General features: G+C 39.2%; 2 protein-coding genes across 20 annotated transcripts in view; one reads left to right on the top strand and one right to left on the bottom strand.

The window, feature by feature from the left end:
• KMT2C (lysine methyltransferase 2C) overlaps positions 1-21089 on the top strand; it is a 306855-nt gene that overhangs the window by 91765 nt on the left and 194001 nt on the right. For 14 of the 19 annotated variants that reach the window (XM_063641726.1, XM_063641725.1, XM_063641733.1 and 11 more), the window contains one exon: positions 16110-16251. In XM_063641726.1, coding sequence (XP_063497796.1) covers positions 16110-16251 — 142 coding nt within the window. The remainder of the gene's footprint in view (positions 1-16109; positions 16252-21089) is intronic. The other 5 variants (XM_063641729.1, XM_063641734.1, XM_063641730.1 and 2 more) reach the window with 1 other exon arrangement.
• LOC129485233 (phosphoglycerate mutase 1) lies at positions 7873-10024 on the bottom strand. Its single transcript, XM_055284631.2, has one exon. It carries the CDS (start codon positions 9230-9232, stop codon positions 8468-8470), a length of 765 nt encoding a protein of 254 aa, XP_055140606.1. The 5' UTR covers positions 9233-10024; the 3' UTR covers positions 7873-8467.

The raw sequence follows: 21089 nt of genomic DNA, 5'->3' as shown, positions 1-21089 counted from the left end.
ATTCTCTTGCCTCAGCCTCCTCAGTAGCTGGGATTACAGACACCCACCACCATGCCTGGCCACTTTTTTTGTATTTTTAGAAGATACGGGGTTTCACCATGTTGGTCAGGCTGATCTCGAACTCCTGACCTCGAACACCTGCCTCATCCTCCCAAAGTGCTAGGATTACAGGTGTGAGCCACCATGCCTGGCCTTCCCTTATGCTTTTATCTCCTGAAAGAGATTACAGAGAAGTGGTATAATTTCTTCCTTAAATGTTTGGTAGAATTCAGCAGTGAACCAAACTGGGTGTGTTCAATATTGGAAGTTTATTTTTGATTCAGTTTGTTTAATAGGTATAGACATATTCAGATTATTTCTTCTCGTGTAAGCTTGAGCATATTGTGTCTTTTAAGTAATTGGTCCATTTCATCTAGGTTATCAAATTTGTGGGCATACAGTTGTTAATAGTATTTCTTGAATATTTAAGATTCCATGGGATCTGTAGTGATGTCCCATTTTTCATTTCTGATATTACTGAGTGTAGATTTTTCCCTCCTTTCTGAAACAGTTGACCCTTTAATAGCTTGGGGTTGAACTGTGTGCATCCACTGATAAATGGATTTTTTTCAGTAAATGTATTGGAAATTTTTTGTGGAGATTCATGACAATTTGAAAAAATGCGTAGATGAACTATGTAACCTAGAAATATTTAAAAAATTAAGAAAACGGTATGCATGAATGCATAAAGTATATGTAGATACTTGTCTGTTTTATTGTTTACTACCATAAAATATACACAAATCTATTACTGAATGTTAAAATTTATCAAAACTTAAGCACACACTTAAAGACTGTATGTGGTACCATTGGCAGTTGAGAGAAATGTAAACAAATGTAAACGTAGTATTAAATAATAACTGAATAAAATTTACTGTAGTACATACTGTACAACTGTAATAATTATGTGGCCACGTCCTGTTGTTATTGCAGTGAACTCAAGTGTTGCAAGTAATCTGATTAAAACACCATGGGATACCAGTCATCTTTGAGCAGTTCATCTCTCCAGTAAATTGGGTATCTTGGTAAAAAGTGATCTGGCGCTTCTCATATATCTTTCATCATGTTTAGTGCAATGCTATAAATTGTGCATAACACCACAGGACCCATATTAAGTGCCACTAATGATGCTTAAAGTGCTCCCCACAAGAAGCAAAGTCATGACATACAAGAAAAAGTTGAACTGCTTGATGTGTACCATAGATGGAAGTCTGTAGCTGAGGTTGCCCACTATTTCAGATGGACAGTCTTGTAAACAGGTGACATAAACTTATGGTATCAATAAATACGGTATGGTCCTGTAAATGTATTTTCTCTTCCTTATGATTTTCTTTTCTTTTCTTTCCTTTTCCTTTTCCTTGTCTTCCTGGCTGGAGTGCAGTGGCACGATCTCGGCTCACTGCAACCTCTGCCTCCCAGGTTCAAGCAATTCTCCTGCCTCAGCCTCCTGAGCTGGGATTACAGGTGCATGCCACCACGCCCAGCTAAGTTTTTGTATCTTTAGTAGTGACGGGGTTTCACCATGTTAGCCAGGATGGTCTCTATCTCCTGACCTCCTGATCTGCCCGCCTCCGCCTCCCAGAGTGCTGGGATTATAGTTGTGAGCCACTGTGCCCGGCCATGATTTTCTTAATAACATTTTCTTTTCTCTAGCTTACTTTATTGTAAAAATACGGTATATAATACAACACAGAAATATATGTTAATCTACTGTTTATGTTATTGGTAAGGCTTCCTGTCAACAGTAGGCTATTAGTAGTTAAGTTTTCAAGGAGTCAAAAGTTACACAGATTTTTGACTGTGTGGTGGGGGGGGGATTGGAGCCCCTAACCCTCTCATTGTTCGAGGGTCAACTGTATATGTGTTAAATGCCATAAATTTTCCTCTAAGCACTGCTTTCACTGCATCTCACAAATTTTCTTTTTATCTTCACTTAGTTTAAAATATTTTTTAATTTCTCTTGAGGTTTCTTTGACCTATGTGTTATTTAGAAGTGTATTGTTTAATGTCTCAGTGTTTTGGGATTTTAAGCTATCTTTCTGTTACCGAATTCTAGTTGAATTCCGATGTCATCTGAGAGCAGACATTGTATGATTTCTATGTTTAAGATCTGTTAAGGTATGTTTTATGGCTCAGAATGTGGTCTACCTTGTAAGTGTCGCATGTGGACGGGAAGCATGTGTATTCTGCTATTGTTGATGAAGTAGTCTTTACATGTCAGTTATTTCCAGTTGATAAAAGGTGGCAGATTCAACTATGTCTTTGCTGATTTTCTGCATGCCAGGTCTATTTCTTAGAGGGGTGTTAAACTTTCCAACTATAATAGTGGATTCAGCTCTTACTCCTTGAAATTGTATCATTTTTTTTGCTTCACATATTTTGATGTTCTGTTTAGACACACTGATGTCTTGGGAATTAACCTCTTTATCATTATAAAATACCTTTCTTTATTCCTGTTAACTTTTGACATCTGATCTATCTGAAATTAATGTAGCTACTCCTGCTTTCTTTTGATTATTGTTAGCCTGGAATATCTTTCTCCATCCATTTATTTCTTATCTTTATATTATAGTTAAAGTGGGTTTTTTTGTAGACAATATGTGCTTGGGTTTTCTCTTTAAAAAATGTATTCTAGGCCATGTGCGGTGGCTCATACCTGGAATCACAGCACTTCAGGAGGCTGAGGCGGGTGGATCACCTGAGGTCAGGAGTTTGAGTCCAGCCTGACCAACATGGTGAAACCCTGCCTCTACTAAAAATACAAAAATTAGCCGAGCATGGTGGTGGGTACTGTCCCAGCTACTCAGGAGGCTGAGGCACAAAAATCACTTGAATCCGGGAGGTGGAGGTTGCAGTGAGCTAAGATCGTGCCATTACACTCCAGCCTGGGTGACAAAGCAAGACTCTGTCTCAAAACAAACAAACAAAACAAACAAACACAACCTGTTATAACAATTCCTGTCTTTTAATTGGTGTATTTAGACCATTGTTATTCAAAGTGATGCTTTTTTATTTTTAGAGACAGAGTCTCACTGTATCACCCAGGCTGGAGTGCAGTGGTGCCATCATAGTTCACTGTAACCTTGAACTCTTGAGCGCAAGCCATCCTCCCACCTCAGCTTCCCAAGTAGCTGGGACTACTGGTGCACACCACCACTCCTGGCTAATTAAAAAAAATAGTTTTTTTGGATGGACGGGTTCTCGCTGTGTTGCCCAGGCTGGTCTTGAAATGCTGGCCTCAGCCTCCTAAAGTGCTGGGATTACTGGGATGAGCCACCATGCCCAGCTTTAGATGATTGTTGATATAATGGAATGGATATCTACCATATCTGTTAACTGTTTTCTATTTATTGTCCTTGTTCTTTGTTCTTATTTTTGTCTTCCACTCTTTTTGTGCCTTTTGTGGTTTCATTTTATTTTATTTTATTATAATTTTTTGAGACAGAGTCTTGCTCTGTTACCCAGGCTGGAGCGCAGTGGCATCGTCTTGGCTCATTGCAAGCTCCGCCTCCTGGGTTCATGCCATTCTCTTGCCTCAGCCTCCCGAGTAGCTGGGACTACAGGTGTGCGCCACCCTGCCCAGCTAATTTTTTTATATTTTTAGTAGAGACGGTGTTTCACTGTGTTAGCCAGGATGGTCTGGATCTCCTGACCTCTTGATCTGCCCGCCTCGGCCTCCCAAAGTGCTGGGTTTACAGGCGTAAGCCACCACGCACAGCCTGCCTTTTGTGATTTTAACTGAGCAATTTGTATGATTCTGTTTTCTGTCCTTTCTTAGCATAGTTCTTTTTTTTTTTTTTTTTTTTTTTTAGTTGTTGCCTTAGAGTTTGTAATATGTTTACAACAAACCCAAGTCTACTTTCTAATGACACTGTGCAGTAGTGTCCCACTTTAACTGTGGTTTTGCTTTTCACAGTTTTGGTTACCTCCAGTTAACCGTGGTCTGAAAATATTAAATGGGAAATTCCAGAAATAAACAACTCATAAATTTTAAGTTGTGCGCTGTTTTCAGTAGCATAATGAAATCTTGTGTCTTCCAGCCTGAGATGTGAATCATCTCTTGGTCCAGCACATCCATACTGTATATGCTACCTGCCCCTTAGTCACTTAGTAGCCATCTTAGTATGATTGAAAAAATATACTGGATGTATTGGGTTTGCTGTTACTTGGTTTCAGGCATCCACTGGGGGTCTTGGAATATATTCCCCATGGATAAGATGGCACCACTGTAATTTTCACTTGTAATGTGAGTACTTTATAAGAACAAAATAATCCTAATTCCTTCCTCCCATCCCTTGTATTATTGCTGTCAGTCATTTCACTTATACATAAGCATATGTATTTATACATAAGCAATCATAATTGAATACATTGTTGCAGATATTATTTTGAACAAACTTATCTGTTAGATCAGTTAATAAGAAAAAAGTTTTTTTTTAAATTTTATCTTCACTTACCCCTTCTGAGATGCTCTTCCTTTCTTGATATAGATCTAAGTTTTTGACCTCTACCGTTGTTGTTCTCTCTGAAGGACTTTTAACATTTCTTGCAAGGTAGGTCATCTGACAACAAATTCTTCAATTTTTGTTTGCCTGAGAAAGCCTTCACTTTTGAAGGATAATTTTGCAGGGTACAGAATTCTAGGTTGATGTTTTCTTTCTCTCAACATGTTACATATTTCATTCCCTCTCTTCTTGCTTGCATGGTTTCTGAGTTGATGTAATTGTTACCTTAGGTATTTTTTTCCCTCTGACCTCTTTCAGGATTTTTCAGTATTCTGTGGTTTGAATATGATGTGACCAGCTATAGTTTGGGCATTTATCCTTTTTGATGTTCTTTGTCGTTTGGTTTCTGAGATTAATTTGAGGAATATTTCTTGTTCTTCCTCTCTTTTTTCTCTTTTTGGTATTTCCATTACATGTTACCTTTTTGTAGTTTTCTGTATTAAACATTCTGTTCTTTTTTTTTTTTTTTCCAGTCTTTTTCTCTTTGCTTTTCAGGTTTGGAGGTTTCTTTTGAAATATCTTCAAGCAATGAGATTGTTTCCTTAGCTGTGTGAGGTCTACTAATAGGCCCACTAAAAGCATTCATCATTTCTGTTAGTTTTTAAAAAATCTCTATCATTTTAATCTCTAGAATTTTGAGTTCTCTGCTTACATTGCCCGTGTCTTCTTGCATGCTGTCTGCTTTATCCATTAGAGCTGTTAGCATATTAATCGTAGTTGCTTTAAATTCCTCATCTGATCATTTCAAATTCCCTCTTACCTCCGAGTCTAGTTCTGATGTTGCTCTGCACTGTGTTTTTTGCTTTTTAGTATACCTTGTAATTTTTTTTCTCGATAGCCAGATGTAGTGCACTGGGTAAAGACAACAGCTGTAAATAGGCCTTTACTAATGTGGTGGGCCTTGTAGAATGGGGGGGGGATGTTTGAGTTTTTACTCTCCTCCCCACCCTGCCCTTTCACTGCTTTTAGGTGGGGCAGAATGGCCTAGAATGGGCTAGAGTTAGATAGTTCTCTTAGGCTAGAACTGGCTGGGGTTTATTTCTCTTCTCATAGGTTAGGCTCTAGTTAAATAGTTTCTCCTGAAGGCAGGCCTTGTTAAGAGAAATGGTTCCTTTTCCCCTCCTGCTGTTGAAAGCAAGAAGAGATTTTTCTGTGAAATTCACTGTGAGAAACTGGTAGAGCCCCTAGAGGTAAAACACAAAACCGTGGGGCCCCACAATGACTGGGTCCCTCTGTAGTTTTTATCTTCCAGACTTGTCCACACTGAACCTCCAGCGTTTTGTCAATGATGGTTCAGGTTTTTGTACCCATGGAGGTTTTTACCCATGGGTTTCTGCTCAGGTAAGTTGTGATTCGTGTCTGTCCCTCCAGTTCTGAGGGTACCTGTTTGCCCTGTGACTTTATTGACCTTATGGATCTAGCAAGAGTTGTTGATTTTTCAGTTTAGCTTTTTACATGTATTAACTATAGTTATATCCCTTTTCTAATTTGGTAAGCCAGTTATAACTATAGTGGAATGGACTATAATTAATAGTTAATAACTAAGTTAATATCTATCCATTATTATAAATGTCTCATAAATAATAATTCTTATTAAAATAGTAAAACTATCGGATTTAATATCAGGATTACCATTTGTGACTAATCTTTGAGGGATTTCCACTAATGATGCCTCTCATACTGCCTGGAGTTATGTATCAAAATCTTGGATTATCTTCTGGTCTAATTGTTTGTTAATTTTTAGCTGTTGCTTATGTAATGACTATTGGTTCTTATTTAGTGGTGGCTTTCAGATGTTAGTATTTAATTGACATAGACAAGATAGGGGTCTTTTGCTTTGTCAGTACACTTGATGAGACAGGTGGAATTGGAGTTCCAAAGCCATACATGTGTTACTTTACTTCAGCGCCTTTTGGTTATTTGCATATGGTTTAAGTATACAACTTTGTGTAAACCCCATATATGCCTTTATTTACAAGGAGAAACTTTAGTGATATTATTTTAAAAAGTGGGCAACCCAAATTATTGTTTGTACATTTTGAGTATAGCTGCTAATTGACAACAGATTACGGTGACATTTGGCACAAAGAAAAAGCCTGGATTCTTGTTACATTAATTGGCCTAACAATTTAACTTTACCTGTCCTTTCTTTTTTTGATATGAAAGTTTGTAATTGACTCTTCTCTTTTTGAAGTATCAGGTTTTTCTTTGGATAATATTTTTCACTAACTTTAGTATATTATTTAAAATTATATATTGTGTTGGTAGATATTGGTGTTGTCTGTCAAATAGCTCTGGCACTCTCCCTTCTGGATATGTGGTGGAATTACACAGCTCCAAGCCTGCTTGAGGGGCCCATATGACTGTGTCCAGTGAATTGTAGGTGGAAATCATATGGGTCACTTCTGGACTGCAGCAAAACCCTCGTGAGCTTTTTTCTTTTGTAGTTACTGTCAGTGTTTGAAATACTGACTGCTTCGACGGTTTAGTTGAAGAGATGGTGAAGCAAAGACACCTATATGTCTTTGATAAGCCATACATAATTTTCAAACTGAAGTTTAAAATGAAAAGTTCAGCTGCTTATTGCCACGTAACATCATTTCAGAACACAGTGGCTTAAAAAGCAAACATATTTCATGATCTTGTGGGTTAGGAATTTAGGTCAGGCTTGGCTGGGCAGTTCTGCTCTGCTGGCATCAACCAGAGTCATTTATTGCTATTCAGGTGACACCTGGGCTGGTCTAGAGGATCCAAGACAGTTTCATTGGTTGATTTTTGTTTTTAAGGCCTAGATAAAGTTAAATTTCAGAAGAAGATCAATATTGGTAGAAATAATTGTTATAAAGATGTATGTTGTAATTTGTTGGTTTATTTTAGTTTCTTTTATTAATTGCAAAAAACTCCATTAACATTTAAAACTTATGTAGGAAAACTAAAGGAAATACTGATAACAACTAAATAAAACACCTAGAGAACAGTTGACTTCTTTTTTTTTTTTTTTTTTTTTTTTTGCTATTGCACATCACTCCTTTATTATACTGATCTGGAAAAAAGGATTTAGTACAGTTATGCCCAGATGAACACTGGACCCATGTGGCAGGGTCAAGCAACTAGAACATGATTCAGAAATCAGTGAAAGACACACTTGGACAGGACCAAGAGGCATTTCACTGCCACAAAACAAGGCAGGGATTCTAATACACACACCAGGAAGCACTCCTGCCCCTCAGAAGTCAAGGAGCTGATCCTCTATTGGTATGAGGAATGGCTTATTTTCTGCTGACCACATGTGGGACTATTTCAACCGCCACAAGAAACCGCAGAAGGGTTACTGTTTTGTATTATTTATATATACTATGCTTTTTTAATAAAAGTAAATGTAACACATAACGAAATTCAGGACTGATCCCAACCTAGAGCCAGATCCTCTGGGGTCAGGGAGGAAACATTTGTCACATCACCATGCAGGCTACATTCATCTTCCACTGGAATGACTAGAGCCCCCCAAGGCAGTGGCCTGACTGCAGAAGAGCAGAAGACTGGCTCATGGGGACAGACAGGCTCTGTTGCTTCTCCTCATTGGTCATGGCTTAGCATGGTTCCTTCCCACAAGCCCTTAGTAAACAAAGCACTCGCAAAAACCCAAGTCACTACTTTTAAACTCTGTTGGGTAAGGGGAGCTTTTCCACAGCTTAGGCGGAGAACCTGTGCTCTAGAACTGCTATTCCGACTAGATTGTATGAAGGGAGTGGGTGCAGGAGACAAAATGGCTAAAATGAAAATGGGAGCCACTGGTCCCCATCTGCAGCTACAACTCAAGATGTCTACAGATGTGGTCAGTGTGACATGTGCAGGTGGGAGGGGCAGAGGGACAAGATGGGCAGAGAGGGTGCTCCTGGGGACAGTATCCTCCCCGCCGGTCTTCACTTCTTGGCCTTGCCCTGGGCAGCCACAGCTTCCATGGCTTTGCGCACCGTCTCTTCATCCCCCAGAAACTGCATGGACTTGATAGGCTTCAAGTTCTTGTCCAATTCATAGACAATGGGAATACCAGTCGGCAGGTTCAGCTCCATGATAGCCTCTTCAGAGAGACCCTCCAGATGCTTGACAATGCCCCGGAGGCTGTTGCCATGGGCTGCAATCAGTACACGTTTCCCCTCCTTGATCTGGGGAACTATTTCTTCATTCCAGAAGGGCAGAGCTCTGGCAATAGTATCCTTCAGACTCTCGCAGGAGGGTAGCTGATCTTCTGTGAGGTCTGCATACCTGCGATCCTTACTGATGTTGCTGTAGAAAGGATGGTCGGGCTCCATCGGAGGTGGTGGGACATCATAGGAGCGCCTCCAGATCTTCACCTGGGCCTCACCATGCTTTGCAGCAGTTTCTGCTTTATTGAGACCGGTTAGACCCCCATAGTGCCGCTCATTGAGGCGCCAAGTCCTCACCACTGGCAGCCACATCTGATCAATGGCATCTAGCACGGTCCAGAGCGTCCGGATCGCTCTCTTCTGCACTGAGGTGAAGCAGATGTCAAACTCATAGCCAGCATCTCGTAGCGCCTGCCCGCCGCGCTTCGCCTCCTCGTGGCCCGCCGGGCTCAGGTCGGCGTCGTACCAGCCGCTGAAGCGGTTCTCCAGGTTCCATGTGCTCTCGCCGTGCCGGATCAGCACCAGTTTGTAGGCTGCCATGGCGGCGGGCTGGGGATGCGGCACCGACCGAGAACAGTTGACTTCTAACAGTCACTATTTTTTTTCATTTATTAGCAGTCTATCCTGCTTAAACAATTACTATTTAAATTAATGCCCATATATTTTTTGGCTTTTGACAAGTATTGGACTCTTAAGCTTTTTGAGTTTGCATTAAAAAATCACATTAAATATTATAACAGTAATGTATATTTGTAGAAATTTATGGAACTGTGGGTGAGTATAAAGAGAGTAAGTCACCTGTAACAGTGTTAACTCCCAGAGAAAATTAGTGCTTTTTTTGTGTATTTACTTTTAGTTGCTTACATTGTTCTGTGAAAGCAGCAACTATATTCGTATTATTAATCAGTGTCAATATTTTAAGTAGTTTAGTGAATAAAGATGGGGTTAATAAATAATTTGCTTTTTCTAATATAGTGCTAATGTTTTAGCTTTACAACACAATTTTGATGACATTGGATACACTAGATTCAAGGAGATATATCCAGAAAGCATAACTGTCAGTAGGCAGACTTCTTTCAAAAGAAGGGAGGGACATGGTTACACAATTTCTTAGCTATGTTTTCTTCTGTAGTTTTAGTAGGAAGCAAGCATGAAAAATATTGCCATTCTCTGGAGGTAAGGGAAGTCAGTTATTCTATTTAATAGCTGATTACGCTGGGCATGGTGATGGTGGCTCATGCCTGTAATTCTAGCACTTTGGGAGGCTGAGGTGGGAGGATAACTGGAGTCCAGGAGTTTGAGACCAGCCTGGGCAACATAGTTAATCCTTGTCTCTACAAAAAAAAAAAAAAAAAAAAAAATTAGCCAGGCATGATCGCATGTGCCTTGTAGTCCTGGCTAGTGGGGAAGCTGAGGTGGGAGGATACCTTGAGCCCAGGAGTTTGAGGTTATGATGAGCCATGATTGTGCCACTGTACTCTAGCCTGGGTGACAGAGCATGATCCCATCTCTTAAAAAAAAAAAGTTGATTAAAGCATAGAGGGAGAAGGCATATTTTTTGGATAACTAGTCGATAATGAATGTCTGTTTACTTGCATAGTTAGTAAATACGAGTTCATTTTAAATATATTATTTTTCTCTGTGCTTTTTATAAATCTTTGTGTCTATACATGAGATTTATCTGCTTGCTTTATATTATATAATTAACATTAATTAAGCAACTATCAAACATCATTCAGGTTTTGTGATAGCTCTGGTTTATAAAAACAGATAACAGTGCCTGTTTTCATAGAGCATATAGTCAAATTGAGGGTGTGGTCTCGCGAATGGCACATACAGAACAGGGGTTCTTAACTTTTTCAGTGCCATAGTCCCCTTTGGTACTATGATGTAGTCCATGGACTCTTTTTCAAATAATGTTTTTAAATGAATAAAATAAAAATACACCAAAATAGGATCACAAAGATAAACAATTGCATTGAAATAAAAATAAGCCAAACTTGTAATTTTGTAACATCTTTTTAATTCACTTAAATTATAAAATCTAGCAGTGAATTTAATAACTACTGTAATTTTGAAGTAGTGATGAGGGTGAATGGTATTTTGGGTTATCTGCAACAACTGCATGTGATAAGAAAATATCCGTGATTTCTGTTGGTGACAAAGATTTAGGTATCCACCAATACCACTGTGCTTGTTGCTTACGTTCTTAATATTTTCTTGGAATTCTAAATTTTCGAAGTGAATAAAAATTAGAGGTTAGTAAAAATAAAGAAGTAATTTCTCCCTCTAAAATTCTATAACCCTTGAATAAGTAAACTTTAAAAATCCATTGAAAAAGTAGGATGCTTTGCAAGAATATACTAATGTATTGATAAGGGAGTCCAAAATTGACCTCTAAAATATTTTTGTAATAGCCTGTTATGCTATCAATATCGGTAAGTTTGTTCAGTATATTTGTAGGCTACACACAGTCCTTTCAAAGAAGTATTTAACCTTTGAGGCAAATACTTTTGTAATTGTTCAAAATCAAAATACTTTATTTCTGTGAACTTGGCTGTGAGATAAATGTTCTGTCCACTTCATAATTTTATTCAGCAGTGCTTAAAAAAGAGTATTTTTGGTTATCTCATAGTCTTTATATTCAGTAATGATCCCTCAGTAACACGGTCCTAGTAAGACTGTTAACATTTATCTTTAATATTGATGTGTTTATAAAACTTACATGCTACACTTTGATGCTGTGCCAGGCAGTGGAAGTAGTGAAAAGAGCACATCAGGCTTTAGAGTTACACAACCCGATTTTGGATCCCAGCTTTGTTTCCTGTTAGCTTTGTGATCTTGAGCTTGTAATTAACTTTCAGATTTTAGTTTCCTTATCTTTTAAATGAAGAAAATATGTTAGATGTTATTCTTTTTTTAAAAGAGAAGACTTGAGAGAGAACTATTAGGCACACTTTGATTTATCCTTTTAGTTTTAGCTGGGCTTCTAATACCTTTCTGAAGCCTTTCTGAGCTGTATTCCCCACTTCTTCCCCTTAACTCCCATCATGCCATGTGCTTACCAGCATCATTATTATTGTGTCCTATTTTTATTTTCAGTCTTTCATCTAGATCCATTAAACATAGGGATCTTGACTATCTTTGTAATGACTGCCATTTGAGTAGAAATTATAGTATGTACTTGTTACTCAAAATTTTGTTTGGTAAATAACCATTCTAAATTAATGATATATTAACTCTGGAGCATAGAGCCAGGAGGGGCTAAATAAATGTCCTCTTTATTCCCATTAATTCTCATAATGCAATTTAATTAATTCATGATGTGACATCAAGAATTAGAAATTGAGTAGATGAGGCCCGGGCACGGTGGCTCATGCCTGTAATCCCAGCACTTTGGGAGGCCGAGGTGGGCGGATCACGAGGTCAGGAGATCGTGACCATCCTGGCTAACACAGTGAAACCCTGTCTCTACTGAAAAATACAAAAAATTAGCCAGGTGTGGTGGCGGGCGCCTGTAGTCCCAGCTACTTTGGAGGCTGAGGCAGGAGAATGGCGTGAACCTGGGAGGCAGAGCTTGCAGTGAGCCGAGATTGTGCCACTGCACTCCAGCCTGGGCGACAGAGCGAGACTCTGTCTGAAAAAAACAAAAAAAAACAAAAAAAAAAACAAATACAAATTGTATAGGCGAGGTGGACAAGTGAATCCATAGACTATAGTGTGTGAATGTAGATAGAGGTCATCAGAATAACAGCTACATCACTACACTTAAGACATTGAGCTAAGTGCTTTTCATGCGTTCTTTTTTTTTGGATCATAAAGACAGTTTTATACTAGATGGTATTGTCTGTCTTTTAAATGACGAGCAAAGTAAAATTGAGATGAAGTTAAATAACTTGCCAAAGGTAACATTGCTAGCAGATGGCAGAGCTAGAATGCAGACTCGGAACCATTGGATTCCAAGCCTTTGATTTTAACTAACAGAGCAGACACCTTTTGCTATTAAACTTTCTCATGTCTTAGAACCAATTTATATAGTTATTTAGCTATTCTTGATCTGAATACCTTTTTTGGGGGGGATTCAAATTGTATTTATTTTCTCTCATCTGTGACACATTCGTTTTGTTCATAAGGTCATTTGTCACATAGAAATGTAAATTTTCATTTTATTGTTCCTTTTGAATACAAGCTTATGTATTTGTAGATTTGATTCTACATACTTTATCAATTTTGTCTCTAGGGATAGACAGGATACCTTGATTGATAGACCGTATAAACACTTAATTTAAGGTCAGCTTTTCTATTTCAATTTTTTAAAAAAGAAAAGAAACATGTTATTTTAAGTATGAAAACCAAAACCATCTGTTTGATGCTTCATGTTATCATTAATTTTATGATTTGATAGGATTTACAGTTATTTGTAGTTTTTTCTAACTACGCAAGAATAGTTATACAAATTGTTTGTTTTTCAAAATACTTTTCTAAAATTCATTTTGAATGTAGAAGATAGTTTTTTTTTTTTTAAAAGAAGGAAGTCAGACTGAAGTGCTAATCTGAGCGATAAGAGATAAAGTTTTGTGTGAAATTTAGTGTTCAAGCTGCTAAATATGTCTAGTGTATAGTTGAAATATGGTGTGGAACTCAGGAGAGGAGTTAGTGCTAGAGATGTTGACTTACAAATCATAAAGTCCAGAGGAAATTGTTGAAATGTGGATAATAAATAAGTTCTTCAAACAGGAGCTTATAGGCTGGGTGCAGTGACTCATGCCTGTATTCTTGGCACTTTGGGAGGCCAAGGCAGGAGGATGATTTGAGGCCAGGAGTTTGAGACTAGCCTGGGCAACATAGTGAGACCCCCATCTCTACAAAAAAAAGAAAAAGAATGTGGTGACATGTGCCTGTGGTCCCAGCTGCTTGGGAGACTGAGGCGAGAGGATTGCTTGAGCCCAAGAATGCGAATGATCATACTACTGCCCTCCAGCATGGGCAACAGAGTGAGTCCTTTTCTCAAAAACAAAAACAACCACCCAACCCCAGGAGTATATAAAGGATGTTTAGAGGGCTATACTTATATTTAGAGGTCTAAAGGAAATCAGCTGAAGAGATAGATATTAGACTATTATATCTCTGTGCTTATAAAAGATAGAAGATCATTTCACTAAGGAGGAAGTGGTCCTGGTGTGAAGTGAATTTTTAGGATATTTGAAGAAAGCTTGTGGGTGGTAACTGGATTGTTAATTCTTTTGCTGTTGGTCCATTGGTGGTGTTGACGAGAATAATTATGTGTGTGCGGTGTGTGTGTGTGTTTTGAGACAGTTTCGCTCCTGTTACCCAGGCTGGAGTGCAATGGCATGATCTCGGCTCACTGCAACCTTCACCTCCCAGTTTTAAGCGATTCTCCTGCCTCAGCCTCCCGAGTAGCTGGGATTACAGGCATGTGCCACCACGCCTGGCTAATTTTATATTTTTAGTAGATGGGGTTTCACCAGGTTGGTCAGGCTGGTCTCGAACTCCGGACCTCAGGTGATCCACTCACCTTGGCCTCCCAAAGTGCTGGGATTTCAGGTGTGCGTCACCACACCCAGCTGAGAATAATTGTTATAATAGGAGGCTGGATACAATTAGAAAAGTATAGTTGAAGGGGAAGGTAGTAGAGTTCAGTCATGCCATCTCTCATTTGGTGGTAAAAGGAAAGACAGAGAAGAGGCGCTTGAAAGGACTTTAAGATTTTTTTTGTTTGTTTGGGGTTAGTGATGCAGAAAGGTCTAAACAAATTTCAGGTTAGAAAAGAAGGAGCCAGCCAAGAGCATGGAACTGCATCATGAGCACTGGTGGGGAGGTGTAATGTCCCTTCATTGTAGTAATAGAGCATGCCAGACAGAGTGGACATATAATTTTTATTAAACAAGAAGAATGATGTTAGGGGTAGTGGTGTGTGGAAATCCTCTCAGCTGTTAGGCTGCCTCCTGAGAAAGAACATTTAAGGTGTTTTGGGTTGGATTCAAGGAGAATGGAAAAAGGCAATAAAGTGAAGGTTTGTCCTTTTCAAATATTAAGTTTTTAGAATGGCTAATAATTAGGATACATAATGAGTCTTTTAATGATGATTTTATAAAGTGTGAAACAATTTTTAATGAGTCACTTTGAAATACATTTGTTCTGTAGACCAATTGCTATAATCCTGAAAATAAGATTCTTTTTTTTGGCCAGGCACAGTGGCTCATGCCTATAATTCTAGCACTTTGGGAAGCCGAGGCGGGTGGATCATCTGAGGTCAGGAGTTTAAGACCAGCCTGGCCAACGTGGTGAAACCCAGTCTCTACTAAAAATACAAAAATTAGCCAGGCATGGTGGTGGGCGCCTGTAATCCCAGCTATTCGGGAGGCTGAGGCAGGAGAATCGCTTGAACCCGGGAGGCAGAGGTAGCAGTGAGTCCAGATCGTGCCATTGCATTCCAGCCTGTGTGACAGAGTGAGACTCCATCAAAAAAAAAAAAAAAAAAAAAAAAAAAACACAAAAAAGAAAAAAATATCTTTTGTTGTTGTTGTTGTTGTTGAGGTAGGATCTAGATGTGTTGCTCAGGCTGGAGTCCAGTGGTACCATCACAGCTCACTGTAGCCTTAACTGCCGGGGCTTGATTGATTCTCTCACCTCAGCCACCTGAGTAGCTAGGACTACAGGCGTGTGCCACTATGCTTGGCTAATTTTTTGTAGAGATGGGGTGTCCCATGTTTCCCAGGCTGTCTTGAACTACTGGGCTCAAGCAATATGCCTGCCTCAGCCTCCCAAGGTGCTGGGATTACATGTGTGAGCCACCACACCTGGCCAAAAATAAGATTTTTTTTTTTTTTTTTTTTTGAGACAGAGTCTGGCTTTGTCACCTAGGCCTGAGTACAGTGGCACGATCCCAACTCACTGCAGCCTCCACCTCCCAGGTTCAAGGCATATCCTTCCATCTCAGCCTCCTGACATTATAAGTACTCCCCACCTTGCCTGGCTAATTTTTACATATTTTGTTGAGATGAGGTTTCACCATCTTGCCCAGGCCGATCTGAAACTCCTGAGCTCAAGGGATTTGCTTGCCTTGGCCTCTCAAAGTGCGGAGATTACAGGCATGAGCCACCATGCCTGGCCAAGATTCTTAACATTTATTACTAGGATGAAACTTCTCTGAGTCAGCTATAATTTGGGCACAAGGAAAAGTATACCATGTTTCACATTATTTTGATAATCATTTTGCAGTAGAGAATAAAGATGCACAATACCACTAATTATGCGCATAAACTTTTCTTGTATTAGTGAAGTATTGTTATTTGTTGTTTCTTTTTACATTATGACCTGTGCTTTATAGATAAATTCACGAGTGATTAATATAAATACAAAAATGACTCTTTGTTTTCTCTTGTTTACTGTTAAGCAGAAGTCAAAGAACAATCTGCAGAAGAGGATGCTGAAGCAGAAGTGGATAACAGCAAACAGCTAATTCCAACTCTTCAGCGATCTATGTCTGAGGAATCGGCAAACTCCTTGGTCTCTGTTGGTGTAGAAGCCAAAATCAGGTTAGAGAATGAATGCAGCTGGATTGGATATTAGTGATAGGAATAAAGCAGTGAAATGACTGTAGAGAAAATTCAAGGAGTATCAGTTTAGGATGAAAATCTGGGTGGGATTTTATGATTTAGTAGCTAAATTTGAAGCTGATGCCTCTGTGTTTAACTGGGATGAGTTACATCTGTGGGCTTAGGCAATTGTAGAGCAGGGCAGCACACTGGGGTTTTACTCTAGTCACCTCAGGCCAGTACAGAATATTACCAATGTGCTATACCTGGCAGAAGACATAAATGTGAGCATTTAGCATGAGGATTAATTTTTGATACTTACCTGTAAACTTGTTCCTTATCTTCTCCCTATTCATTAAAAAAGGAAACGCAGGACATTATAACCTATTTTTTTTTTCTTTCTTTTTTCTCCCCCCACCTCCCCCACCCCCCCTTTTTTTGAGATGGAGTCTTGCTCTGTCACCAAGCTGGAGTGCAGTAGTGCCATCTCGGCTCACTGCAACCTCCAATTCCCTGGTTCAAGAGATTCTTCTGCCTCAGGCTCCTGAGTACCTGGGATTATAGGCATGCACCACCATGCCCAGCTAATTTTTGTGTTTTTAGTAGAGACAGGGTTTCACCATGTTGGCCAGGATTGTCTCGATCTCCTGACCTCATGATCCGCCTGCCTCGGCCTCCCAAAGTGCTGGGATTACAGGCACTAGCCACTACACTGGGCCTGTAACCTATCATTGTATAATTCAGCTTTGAAGTCTTAAGAGTTTTTAGACCTTATTTGAAAGACATGAATAAAATAATGAAATTATTCATCAGTTTGGTACTCCCATCTCCTTCCCTCTCTCCCTCCCTTCTTTCCCTCCTTCCTTCCCTCCCTTTCTCCCTCCTTCCCCTCCATCCCTTCTCCCTCCTTCCTCCCTTCGTTTCCCTTCTACTTCTTTTCCTCTTCCCTTTTCTTCCTTTCCTTTCTTATTTTTTTATTTTTTGAGGCAGGGTCTTATTCTGTTGCCCAGGCTGGAGTGCAGTGGTGTGATCACAGCTCACTGCAGCCTCAACCTCCCAGGCTCAGGTGATCCTCCCATGTTAGCCTCCCAGGTAGCTGGGACTACAGGTGTGTGCCACCATACTTGGCTAATTTTTAAGCTTTTTTTTTTTTTTGGTAGAGATTGAGTCTCTATATGTTATCCAGGTTGGTCTGGAACTCCTGGGCTGAAGCAATCCTCCTGTCTCAGCCTCCCTAAGTGGTGGAATTGCAAGCATGAACCACTGCACCTGACCTCTCTCATCTTCTTGAAGCATTTTCTTTCTTTTGCTTTTGGGACATCTCACTCCTCATTTTATCTTTTGCTAGTTGCTGTGGAGACTCTACATGTTTATAATTTTGGAGTTCTTAAGGATAAGTCCTCAGATATCTTGTCTACTTTTTGTCTCTGTTCACTCCCTGGGAAAGAAAGCTCATTCATTCTGATAACTGTAACCTCTGTGTGTGTCCTTGAGTCTCACATGTTCATTTCCATTACTCTTCTTTACCTGAACTCCAGACTTTTATGTCCAACTGTCTGCTTGACATCTCCATTTGGAAGTATATTAGACACCTCACCTTTAACATGTCCAATACCATGCTTGATTCTGCCTCCACCTCTGCCCCAAATCTGCTTCTCTCCACGATTTCCTTATTTCAATAAATAATGCCAGTATTCACTCAGTTGTTTAGTCCAGAAACGTTGAAAGTTAATCCTTGATTTCTATCTTTTCTCATACCTTGTAGCTCAACTCGATAACCCAAACAACTTGTTAGTGTCTTAACTTGCCTAACATTTTAGTTGAAGTCACTGTTATCCTTTGGAAGTTGTAGTAGCCTTTTAACCAGTCTTTCTGCTTCTCTTTACCTTTCCATAGTCCAATTTGTTTATAGCACAGTTGCAAAAATTATTCTGATAATGATAATCAGGTCCCCACTCTCCACTCTCTTTCATGACTCTTATATTTAAATTATATTCATAATTTCAAGTACTTACCATGTCTACAAGGTGTGATCTGTTCCTGACTGCCTCTCTCATGTCATTTGTCACTCACTGTGCTCTCACCACATTGGCCTAACTCCTTTAAATGTGCTGATGGGGTTTCTGTCTGAGAGCATTGGTGCTTTGCTTGTCTCCTGGCTTACCTCCCAGAGAGGCCACCTTGCTGATAATACTAGCCTCCTCTGAAGGGCCACATCCAGCTTAGTCTCAGTCACCTTAGGAAAAAGAACATACAACGTGAATCAATGTAAAGAACACACTGGTATTTGTTATACTGTAGTCCTCTCCTCCTCCTCCAATATTTTTTGGGAGGTTGAACATTTTCAAAATAAAGGAGTAGGATGGAAAAGAGAACAGCAGCTCCCACCATATTTTACATAGTAACCTGCTTTATTTTTCTTTGTGGCACTTACTATTTCCAACACTTCATTTGACTGTCATGTGAACTCTGAAGACAGGCACTTTGTTGGTGGGCTTTGTTCACCACCTTGTGTCCTGCACTTAATAGTCCCTGACAGAGATTAGGTGCTGCATAAATTTTTTTCTTTTTTCTTTTCTTTTTTTTTTTTTTTTTTTTTGTGGCAGATTCTCACTCTGTCACCTAGGCTGAAATGCAGTGGTGTGATCTCGGCTCACTGCAAGCTCCGCCTCCTGGGTTCACACCATTCTCCTGCCTCAGCCTCCTGAGTAGCTGGGACTACAGGCACCCACCACCACGCCCGGCTAATTTTTTGTATTTTTAGTAGAGACGGGGTTTCACCATGTTAGCCAGGATGGTCTCGATCTCCTGATCTTGTGATCTGCCCGCCTCGGCCTCCCAAAGTGCTGGGATTACAGGCGTGAGTCACCGCGCCCAGCCCAATATATTTTTAATGAATAATGAATTCTAGTTGATTGAAAAGCATTTAAAGTTCTGCTTAAATTTTTGTAGTTTGATACTACCATAAACTTTACTTTTTGCTATGTTTTCTATAGAAATTAGAAATGGTGTAATGCATATGTGGAATTGAGAGGTACAGAATGCAGAATGTTTGCTAGTTTAGAGCAGGTGCCTGAGAGCCTTCTGAAAGTATTCTGTGCCTGTGTATCCTCTAGGCCTACTTCGGTAACCCACTGTAGTTCTTAACCTCCTTGCTTGGTTCTTCTGCAGATCTTAAGGACAGAGTATGCCTGACTGACTTATCTTTTTGTCACCTGTGAGTGGCACACTGTCACTGTTAGTCCTCATCTAATACTTGAACAGAGAAGGAAAGTTAAAAGCTACTCATGAATATATGATAATTTCGTTTGTAATAATCATGGCCTATCAGTGGAAAAGAATAGGTCACTCAATAATTGGTTATGTAAAAAATATAGGTAGATTGATGCTCATACCACATGGAAAAATAACCTTGAGGTAGATTAATAAGCAATGCCATTGTTAGTTATTTATCCTGGGCTATACTACCACTACCACTGCTATTTTCATTAGACAGGACAGAGTGAATGTACACTGTGAGAAAGCCAGCATACTGTAAATACAGACCTGGTGTTTATTCCAAGCTCCAACTTTTTGACCTTTATTTATTCATTTTTATCTCTCTCTCCCACAGTTTCCTTAAAATAGGATGAACAGATTGAATTTAATGAATTTTTTTTTTTTTTTTTTTTTTTGAGACAGAGTCTCGCTGTGTTGCCCAGGCTGGAGTGCAGTGGCATGATCTCGGCTCACTGCAGGCTCTGCCTCCCAGGTTCACGCAATTCTCCTGCCTCAGCCTCCTGAGTAGCTGGGACCACAGGCGCCTGCCACCACACCTGGTTGATTTTTTTTTTGTATTTTTAGTAGAGACGGGGTTTCACCGTGTTAGTCAGCATGGTCTCGATCTCCTGACCTTGTGATCCGCCCATCTCGGCCTCCCAAAGTGCTGGGATTACAGGCATGCGCCACCATGCCCAGCCTGAATTTAATGAATTCTAATGGTGTGCAGTATATAAAATGTTCTAAATGAATCTGTAGATAATCATCCTATTATAATTAATAGGATTTTAGCAAGATTGCTAGATAACAAAATCAAAATGCAAAAATCACATGTATTTATATATATTAGGAACAGAGTTAAATGGTATTTTTTAGAATATTATTTTCCAATAATATAAAATAATATATGACTAGGATTATATACAAAAATGTAAGACTTTTATAGAGAAAATTATAAAACTTTTTGGAAAGATTAAGGAACACAGACATAATAGCAATATAATACTCACATTTTAGGGGATTCAGTATTTTAAAGATATTCTTTCCCGATTGATCTGTAGGTTCAAGAAAATTCTAATAAACATTTCTACAGTAAATTTTACAAGCTGATTTTAATTTATATGAATATGCAAAAGACAGGATAAGACAAAGGACCCATGAAGAAGAGGAAGGATTGCTTTACTTGATACTAAGACTTTTTGTAACACGCTAATAAATTAAGTCCATACTGTGTTACCACAGAAACAGACAAATAGACCAATGGATCAGAATAGGGAACCCAGATACAGATACATGAGTAATATGGACAGGTTATTTATAACAAAGGGGCATCACAAATTAGTGAGGAAGGAAGTCTCTTTCAACAATTGTGCTAGAACAATTAGATGTACTTAAAAAAAAAAAAGTAGACCTAATTTATTCATGTCAACTCCAGTTAATTTGTAGACTTAATGTGAGAAGCAAATTAATAAAAGAAGTTAATGTAGAGGAATTTCTTCATTGCTTTGAGAGTAAGGAAAGACTTTTAAAAAACAAATGGAAAGCCCTAATTATAGAAAGGGTTGATTGGCCAGGCACAG

This window comes from Symphalangus syndactylus, chromosome 6, assembly GCF_028878055.3.
Source record: "Symphalangus syndactylus isolate Jambi chromosome 6, NHGRI_mSymSyn1-v2.1_pri, whole genome shotgun sequence".
In the NCBI taxonomy this organism is placed as follows: Eukaryota; Metazoa; Chordata; class Mammalia; order Primates; family Hylobatidae; genus Symphalangus; species Symphalangus syndactylus.
The sequence above is the reverse complement of the archived record's forward strand: the minus strand, read 5'-3'. Positions and strand labels throughout refer to the sequence as shown.